Here is a 10,658-nt window from a genome sequence, read left to right as displayed (position 1 = left end):
ATCATCCATCCATCCATCATCCATCCATCCATCATCCATCCATCCATCCATCATCCATCCATCCATCCATCCATCCATCCATCATCCATCCATCATCCATCCATCCATCATCCATCCATCCATCCATCATCCATCCATCATCCATCCATCCCTCATCCATCATCCATCCATCCATCCATCCATCCATCCATCATCCATCCATCCATCATCCATCCATCCATCCATCCATCCATCCATCATCCATCCATCATCCATCCATCATCCATCCATCATCCATCCATCATCCATCCATCCATCATCCATCCATCATCCATCCATCCATCATCCATCCATCCATCATCCATCCATCATCCATCCAGCATCCATCCATCCATCCATCATCCATCCATCCATCCATCATCCATCCATCCATCATCCATCCATCCATCCATCCATCATCCATCCATTCATCCATCATCCATCCATCCATCCATCATCCATCCATCCATCCATCCATCCATCATCCATCCATCCATCCATCATCCATCCATCATCCATCCATCATCCATCCATCATCCATCCATCATCCATCCATCCATCATCCATCCATCATCCATCCATCCATCATCCATCATCCATCCATCCATCCATCCATCATCCATCCATCCATCCATCCATCATCCATCCATCATCCATCCATCATCCATCCATCCATCATCCATCCATCCATCATCCATCCATCCATCCATCCATCATCCATCCATCATGCATCCATCCATCCATCATCCATCCATCATCCATCCATCATCCATCATCCATCCATCCATCCATCCATCATCCATCCATCATCCATCCATCCATCCATCCATCCATCATCCATCCATCTCCCATCCATCCATCCATCCATCCATCATCCATCCATCCATCCATCCATCCATCATCCATCCATCCATCATCCATCCATCCATCATCCATCATCCATCCATCCATCATCCATCCATCCATCCATCCATCATCCATCCATCCATCCATCATCCATCCATCCATCCATCCATCCATCCATCCATCATCCATCCATCCATCCATCCATCCATCCATCATCCATCCATCATCCATCCATCCATCCATCCATCATCCATCCATCCATCATCCATCCATCCATCCATCCATCATCCATCCATCCATCCATCATCCATCCATCCATCCATCCATCCATCCATCCATCCATCATCCATCATCCATCCATCCATCCATCCATCATCCATCCATCATCCATCCATCCATCCATCCATCATCCATCCATCATCCATCCATCATCCATCCATCATCCATCCATCTCCCATCCATCCATCCATCCATCATCCATCCATCATCCATCCATCCATCCATCCATCATCCATCCATCCATCCATCCATCCATCCATCATCCATCCATCCATCCATCATCCATCCATCCATCCATCCATCCATCCATCCATCATCCATCCATCCATCCATCTCCCATCCATCCATCCATCCATCCATCCATCCATCATCCATCCATCCATCCATCCATCATCCATCCATCCATCCATCCATCCATCCATCATCCATCCATCATCCATCCATCCATCCATCCATCCATCCATCATCCATCCATCCATCCATCCATCCATCCATCCATCCATCATCCATCCATCATCCATCCATCCATCATCCATCATCCATCCATCCATCATCCATCCATCCATCCATCCATCCATCCATCCATCCATCCATCCATCCCTGCATCCCTGCATCCATCCATCCATCATCCATCCATCCATCATCCATCCATCCATCATCCATCCATCATCCATCCATCATCCATCCATCCATCCATCCATCATCCATCCATCCATCCATCCATCATCCATCCATCATCCATCCATCCATCCATCATCCATCCATCATCCATCCATCCATCCATCCATCCATCATCCATCATCCATCCATCATCCATCCATCATCCATCCATCCATCATCCATCCATCCATCCATCATCCATCCATCCATCCATCATCCATCCATCCATCCATCCATCATCCATCCATCCATCCATCCATCCATCCATCATCCATCCATCCATCCATCATCCATCCATCATCCATCCATCCATCCATCCATCCATCATCCATCATCCATCCATCATCCATCCATCATCCATCCATCCATCATCCATCCATCCATCCATCATCCATCCATCCATCATCCATCCATCATCCATCCATCCATCCATCCATCCATCATCCATCCATCATCCATCCATCCATCCATCCATCCATCCATCATCCATCCATCATCCATCCATCCATCATCCATCCATCATCCATCATCCATCCATCATCCATCCATCATCCATCCATCCATCCATCATCCATCCATCATCCATCCATCCATCCATCCATCCATCCATCCATCCATCATCCCTCCATCCATCCATCATCCATCCATCATCCATCCATCCATCCATCCATCCATCATCCATCCATCATCCATCCATCCATCCATCATCCATCCATCCATCATCCATCCATCATCCATCATCCATCCATCATCCATCCATCATCCATCCATCCATCATCCATCCATCATCCATCATCCATCCATCCATCCATCCATCCATCATCCATCCATCCATCCATCCATCATCCATCCATCCATCCATCCATCCATCCATCATCCATCCATCATCCATCCATCCATCATCCATCCATCCATCCATCCATCCATCATCCATCATCCATCCATCATCCATCCATCATCCATCCATCATCCATCATCCATCCATCCATCCATCCATCCATCATCCATCCATCATCCATCCATCCATCATCCATCCATCCATCATCCATCCATCCATCCATCCATCATCCATCCATCATCCATCATCCATCCATCATCCATCCATCATCCATCCATCCATCCATCATCCATCCATCATCCATCCATCCATCCATCCATCCATCCATCCATCCATCATCCCTCCATCCATCCATCATCCATCCATCATCCATCCATCCATCCATCCATCCATCATCCATCCATCATCCATCCATCCATCCATCATCCATCCATCCATCATCCATCCATCATCCATCATCCATCCATCATCCATCCATCATCCATCCATCCATCATCCATCCATCATCCATCATCCATCCATCCATCCATCCATCCATCATCCATCCATCCATCCATCCATCATCCATCCATCCATCCATCCATCCATCCATCATCCATCCATCATCCATCCATCCATCATCCATCCATCCATCCATCCATCCATCATCCATCATCCATCCATCATCCATCCATCATCCATCCATCATCCATCATCCATCCATCCATCCATCCATCCATCATCCATCCATCCATCATCCATCCATCCATCATCCATCCATCATCCATCCATCCATCCATCATCCATCCATCCATCCATCCATCCATCATCCATCCATCATCCATCCATCCATCCATCATCCATCCATCCATCATCCATCCATCATCCATCCATCCATCCATCCATCCATCATCCATCCATCATCCATCCATCCATCCATCATCCATCCATCCATCATCCATCCATCCATCCATCCATCCATCCATCCATCCATCATCCATCCATCCATCCATCATCCATCCATCCATCATCCATCCATCCATCCATCCATCCATCATCCATCCATTATCCATCCATCCATCCATCCATCCATCCATCCATCCATCATCCATCCATCATCCATCCATCCATCCATCCATCCATCATCCATCCATCATCCATCCATCCATCCATCATCCATCCATCATCCCTCCATCCATCCCTCCCTCCCCGATCCCAGGAGAGCAAACCCACCCGTGGATCCCGCGTCCGTGGGCAGGTGGATCTGCTGTGGCTTCACCGTTCCCAATGGGAATTTGATCTGGGGCTCCCTGCAGATCCCAATCCCGGATCCCAAACTCCCACAGTGCATCCCGGGGTGGATCCCGGGTCCAGATCCGGCCGCTTCCCAATCCCGGGATCCCAAATTCCCAGGGAGGATTCCAGCAGTGGATCCCAATTTGATCCCAATTTAACAACTTCTGTCCCCCCCCCCCCCCGGCCGTACGGTTGGGCCGTTCCCCGCGCTCGCTATTGGCTGATCCCGGGGGTGGATCCCAAATTCCCAGGGGTGCATCTGGGGGTGGATCCCAAATTCCCGGGGGCGGATCCCTCAGTGGATCCCAGTTTGATCCCTCCCGTCCCCCCCAGGCCGTACGGTCGCGCCGTTGCGCACGGCCGCTATTGGCTGATCCTGGGGGTGGATCCCGAATTCCCGGGGTGGATCCCAAATTCCCGGGGGTGGATCTGGGGGTGGATCCCAAATTCCCAGGGATGGATCCCAAATTCCTGGGGTGGATCCCGGTGGTGGCTCCGAAATTCCCGGGCTGGATCCCAGGGTGGATCCCAATTTGATCCCAATTTAACCCCATCCCCCCCAGGCCGTACGGTCGGGCCGTTCCCTGCGCTCGCTATTGGCTGATCCTGGGGGTGGATCCCAAATTCCCGGGGTGGATCCCAATTTGATCCCAATTTGATCCCTCCTGTCCCCCGCAGGCCGTACGGTCGGGCGGTGGCGCACGGCCGCTATTGGCTGATCCTGGGGGTGGATCCCAAATTCCCGGGGTGGATCCTAATACTGGATCCCAATTTGACCCCTCCCGTTCCCTGCAGCCGTACGGTCGGGCGGTGCCGCACGGGCGCTACTGGCTGATCCTGGGGGTGGATCCCGGGGCTGGATCCCGGGGCTGGATCCCAAATTCCCGGGGTGGATCCCAAATTCCCCGGGAGTGGATCCCGAATTCCCCGGGATTGGATCCCAAATTCCCCGGGGGTGGATCCCGAATTCCCGGAGTGGATCCCAAATTCCCCGGGGGTGGATCCCAAATTCCCGGGGTGAATCCCGGGGGTGGATCCCAATTTGATCCCAATGTAACCCTGTTCCCCCCAGGCAGTACGGGTGCACCATTCCCCACGCTCGCTATTGGCTGATCCCGGGGGTGGATCCCGAATTCCCGGGGTGGATCCCAAATTCCCCGGGAGTGGATCCCAAATTCCCCAGGGGTTGATCCCAAATTATCGGGATGGATCCCAAATTTCCCGGGGTGGATCCCAGATTCCCGGGGGTGGATTCCAAATTCCCGGAGTGGATTCCAAATTCCCAGAGTGGATCCCAAATTCCCTGGGGGTGGATCCCGAATTCCCGGAGTGGATCCCGAATTCCCCAGGGGTGGATCCCAAATTCCCCGGGAGTGGATCTCGAATTCCCCAGGAGTGGATCCCAAATTCCCGGGGTGGATCCCAAATTCCCCGGGAGTGGATCCTAAATTCCCCAAGGGTGGATCCCAAATTCCCTGGGAGTGGATCCCAAATTCCCCGGGGTGGATTCCAAATTCCCGGAGTGGATCCCAAATTCCCAGAGTGGATCCCAAATTCCCCGGGGTGGATCCCAAGTTCCCCGGGGGTGGATCCCAAATTCCCCGGGGGTGGATTCCAAATTCCCCAGGGGTGGATCCCAAATTCCCGGGGTGGATCCCAAATTCCCTGGGAGTGGATCCCAAATTCCCCAGGGGTGGATCCCAAATTCCCCGGGGGTGGATCCCGAATTCCCGGGGTGGATCCGGGGGTGGATCCCAATTTGATCCCAATGTAACCCTGTTCCCCCCAGGCCGTACGGGTGCACCATTCCCCACGCTCGCTATTGGCTGATCCCGGGGGTGGATCCCAAATTCCCCGGGGGTGGATCCCAAATTCCCCGGGAGTGGATCTTGAATTCCCCAGGGGTGGATCCCAAATTCCCGGGGGTGGATTCCAAATTCCCGGAGTGGATCCCAAATTCCCAGAGTGGATCCCAAATTCCCCGGGGTGGATCCCAAATTCCCTGGGAGTGGATCCCAAATTCCCCATGGGTGGATCCCAAATTCCCGGGGTGGATCCCAAATTCCCTGGGAGTGGATCCCAAATTCCCCAGGAATGGATCCCAAATTCCCCGGGGGTGGATCCCAAATTCCCGGGGTGGATCCCGGGGGTGGATCCCAATTTGATCCCAATGTAACCCTGTTCCCCCCAGGCCGTACGGGTGCACCATTCCCCACGCTCGCTATTGGCTGATCCCGGGGGTGGATCCCGAATTCCCGGGGTGGATCCCAAATTCCCCGGGGGTGGATCCCAAATTCCCTGGGAGTGGATCCCAAATTCCTGGGGGTGGATTCCAAATTCCCGGGGGTGGATCCCAAATTCCCAGAGTGGATCCCAAATTCCCCGGGGTGGATCCCAAATTCCCCGGGAGTGGATCCCAAATTCCCCGGGAGTGGATCCCAAATTATCGGGATGGATCCCAAATTTCCCAGAGTGGATCCCAAATTCCCCGGGGGTGGATCCCAAATTCCCCGGGGGTGTATCCCAAATTCCCCGGGAGTGGATCCCAAATTATCGGGATGGATCCCAAATTTCCCAGAGTGGATCCCAAATTCCCCGGGGGTGGATCCCAAATTCCCCGGGGGTGGATCCCAAATTCCCCGGGGTGGATCCCAAATTCCCCAGGGGTTGATCCCAAATTATCGGGATGGATCCCAAATTTCCCGGGGTGGATCCCAAATTCCCCAGGGGTGGATCCCAAATTCCCTGGGAGTGGGTCCCGAATTCCCGGAGTGGATCCCGAATTCCCCGGGGGTGGATCCCAAATTCCCCGGGAGTGGATCTCGAATTCCCCAGGAGTGGATCTCGAATTCCCCAGGGGTGGATCCCAAATTCCCGGAGTGGATCCCAAATTCCCCAGGGGTGGATCCCAAATTCCCCAGGAGTGGATCTCAAATTCCCCGGGAGTGGATCTCGAATTCCCCAGGGGTGGATCCCAAATTCCCGGAGTGGATCCCAAATTTCCCGGGGTGGATCCCAAATTCCCCAGGGGTGGATCCCAAATTCCCTGGGAGTGGATCCCGAATTCCCGGAGTGGATCCCAAATTCCCCGGGGGTGGATCCCAAATTCCCAGGGAGTGGATCTCGAATTCCCCAGGGGTGGATCCCAAATTCCCGGGGGTGGATTCTAAATTCCCGGAGTGGATCCCAAATTCCCAGAGTGGATCCCAAATTCCCCGGGGTGGATCCCAAATTCCCTGGGAGTGGATCCCAAATTCCCCATGGGTGGATCCCAAATTCCCTGGGAGTGGATCCCGAATTCCCGGGGTGGATCCCAAATTCCCCGGGGATGGATCCCGGGGGTAGATCCCGGGGGCGGATCCCAATTTAACCCCTTCTGTCCCCCGCAGGCCGTACGGTCGGGCGGTGGCGCACGGCCGCTATTGGCTGATCCTGGGGGTGGATCCCAAATTCCCGGGGTGGATCCTAATACTGGATCCCAATTTGACCCCTCCCGTTCCCTGCAGCCGTACGGTCGGGCGGTGCCGCACGGGCGCTACTGGCTGATCCTGGGGGTGGATCCCGGGTGTGGATCCCGGGGCTGGATCCCAAATTCCCGGGGTGGATCCCTCAGTGGATCCCAATTTAACCCCTCCCGTCCCCCCCAGGCCATACGGTCGGGCCGTTCCCTGCGCTCGCTATTGGCTGATCCCGGGGGTGGATCCCAAATTCCACAGGGGTGAATCCCAAAATCCCCAGGGGTGGATCCCAAATTCCTGGGGGTGGATCCCGGGGGTGGATCCCAGTTTGATCCCTCCCTGTCTCCCGCAGGCCGTACGGTCGGGCGGTGTCGCACGGGCGCTATTGGCTGATCCCGGGGGTGGATCCCAAATTCCCGGGGTGGATCCCAAATTCCCGGGGTGGAACCCAGCAGTGGATGCCAATTTCCCTGGGTGGATCCCAAATTCCGGGGGTGGATCCCGGGGGTGGATCCCAATTTAACCCCTCCTGTCTCCGCAGGCCGTACGGTCGGGCGGTGTCGCGCGGGCGCTATTGGCTGATCCCGGGGATGGATCCCAGGGCAGACCCCAAATTCCCGGGGGTGGATCCTGGGGTGGATCCCAGTTTGATCCCAGTTTGATCCCAATTTAACCCCTCCCGTCTCCGCAGGCCGTACGGTCGGGCGGTGGCGCACGGGCGCTATTGGCTGATCCCGGGGGTGGATCCCAAATTCCCGGGGTGGATCCCAGCAGTGGATGCCAATTTCCCTGGGTGGATCCCAAATTCCGGGGGTGGATCCCGGGGGTGGATCCCAATTTGCCGGCTCCCGTCTCCGCAGGCCGTACGGTCGGGCGGTGGCGCACGGGCGCTATTGGCTGATCCCGGGGATGGATCCCAGGGCAGACCCCAAATTCCCGGGGGTGGATCCTGGGGTGGATCCCAGTTTGATCCCAGTTTGATCCCAATTTGCCGGCTCCCGTCTCCGCAGGCCGTACGGTCGGGCGGTGGCGCACGGGCGCTACTGGCGCCTCTACGAGGGCATCATGCGCAGGCACGGCGGGAGACCCCACTGGGCAAAGGTGACCGCCACAGAAATGGGGGAAAAACGGGGAAAACGAGGGAAAAATCTGAGTGAAATGGGGAAAAAATGGGGAAAATGGGGAAAAATCTGAGTGAAATGGGGGAAAAATGGGGAAAATGGGGAAAAATCTGAGTGAAATGGGGGAAAATGGGGGAAAATGGGGGAAAATGGGGAAAAAAATTGAGTAAAATGGGGGAAAATGGGGGAAAATGGGGGAAAATGGGGGGAAATGGGGAAAAATCTGAGTGAAATGGGGAAACGGGGAAAATTGGGGAAAATTGGGAAAAATGGGGAAAAATCTGAGTGAAATGGGGAAAAAATGGGGAAAATTTGGGAAAATGGGGGAAAATTGAGTAAAATGGGGAAAATTGGGAAAAATGGGGGAAAATGGAGAAAAAATCTGAGTGAAATGGGGAAAAATGGGGAAAATTGGGGAAAATGGGGGAAAATGGGGAAAAAAATCTGAGTAAAATGGGGAAAATTGGGAAAAATGGGGGAAAAATGGGGGAAAATGGGGAAAAATCTGAGTAAAATGGGGAAAAAATGGGGAAAATTTGGAAAAAATGGGGGAAAATGTGGGGGAAAAGAGCAAAAAGGAAGGAAAAAAGGGGAAAATGGGGAATTTTTGTAATGGGAAAAAAAAGAGGGAAATGGGGAGAAAAAAGGAAAATAATGGGGAAAAATTGGATTAAAATGGGGAATTATGAATGGGAAAAAATGGGATTTTTAATGAAAATAATAGGAGGAAAAATATTAGGAAATATTATTTTAATATATCAAATATATATATTATTATATATTAAATATATGTATATTTATATATTATATATAAAATTTTGGAATAAAAAATTTTAATGAAAATAATAGGAGGAAAAATAATAGGAGGAAAATAATGGGGAAAAATTGGATTTTTAATGGAAAAAAAATGAAAAAAAAGGGGGGAAATTGGATTTTTAATGGAAAAAAAAGGGGGAAAATTGGATTTTTAATGGAAAAAAGAAGGGGAAAAAAAGGGGGAAAATTGGATTTTTAATGGAAAAAAAGGAAAGAAAAGGGGGAAAATTGGATTTTTAATGGAAAAAAGGGGGAAAATTGGATTTTTAATGGAAAAAAAGGGGAAAAATTGGATTTTTAGTGGAAAAAAAGGGGAAAATTGGATTTTTCATGGAAAAAAAAGGGGGGAAATTGGATTTTTAATGGGAAAAAAAGGGGGGGAAATTGGATTTTTAATGAAAAAAAAAGGGGGAAAATGGATTTTTAATGAAAATGGGAAAATTGGATTTTTAATGGGAAAAAAAGGGGAAAATTGGATTTTTAATGGAAAAAAAGGGGGAAAATTGGATTTTTAATGGGAAAAAAAGGGGGAAAATTGGATTTTTAATGGAAAAAAAAGGGGGAAAATTGGATTTTGAATGGGAAAAAAGGGGAAATTCCCAAATTTGGGGGAATTTCTTATTTTTATTTTTCTTTTCCCTTTGCAGGCGCACGGCTGCACGCGGAAGGACCTGGAGTCGATGTTCCCCGAGTTCCACAAATTCCGAGCCCTGCGGGAAAAGTTGGACCCCGACGGGATTTTCCTCAACTCCTACCTGGAGAAAATCTTCTTTTAACCAAAATTCAACAAAAATCCTGAAATTCCCAATTTTCCTGGTGATTTTGGGGCTTTTTCCTCAAAATTTTGGGGAAAAAATTCAATTTATTTGCTCAATAAAATAGTAAAAAAATTAAAATTTGTATTATTTGCTCAATAAAAGGTCGTGGAGGGGAATTGTTGGTGATTTTTTGGTTTGGGAATTGGGGGGAAATGAGGAGAAATTGCAAAAAGGATTGGATGGAAAGATCTCAAAGAAGCCTAAAAAATCCCCCCAAAAAATCTGAAAAAAATAAAAAAAAATCCCCCCAAAATCCGCCCAAAATAAAATTAAAATGTACGAAAAATCACAAAAAAACCCCCCTTAAAATTAAATAAAAATGCCCGCGAAAAATCCCAAAAATAAAATGTAAAAAATCCCAAAAATCCCCCAAAAACAAAATTAATTTTTTTTCAAAATCCCCCCAAAAACCCCTTAAAACTTCAATTAAAATCCATTAAAAAATCCCAAAACTAAAATGTAAAAACTCCCCCAAAAATCCCCTAAAAACCCTCAAAAATAAAATTAAAATTTCTTAAAATCCCCCAAA

General features: G+C 50.5%; 1 protein-coding gene across 1 annotated transcript in view; it reads left to right on the top strand.

Annotated features, from left to right (window-relative positions):
* LOC131556056 (L-gulonolactone oxidase-like) overlaps positions 1-10,087 on the top strand; it is a 66,464-nt gene extending 56,377 nt beyond the window's left edge. The window contains exons 11-12 of the mRNA XM_058802447.1: positions 8,385-8,475; positions 9,959-10,087. Of these exons, the coding sequence (XP_058658430.1) occupies positions 8,385-8,475; positions 9,959-10,087 (220 nt within the window). The remainder of the gene's footprint in view (positions 1-8,384; positions 8,476-9,958) is intronic.
* The last annotated feature ends 571 nt before the right edge of the window (positions 10,088-10,658 follow it).

This window comes from Ammospiza caudacuta, chromosome 3 (assembly GCF_027887145.1).
Source record: "Ammospiza caudacuta isolate bAmmCau1 chromosome 3, bAmmCau1.pri, whole genome shotgun sequence".
NCBI classification, from domain to species: domain Eukaryota; kingdom Metazoa; phylum Chordata; class Aves; order Passeriformes; family Passerellidae; genus Ammospiza; species Ammospiza caudacuta.
Note: the sequence above shows the minus strand (reverse complement) of the source record. Positions and strands in the feature narration are given on the sequence as shown.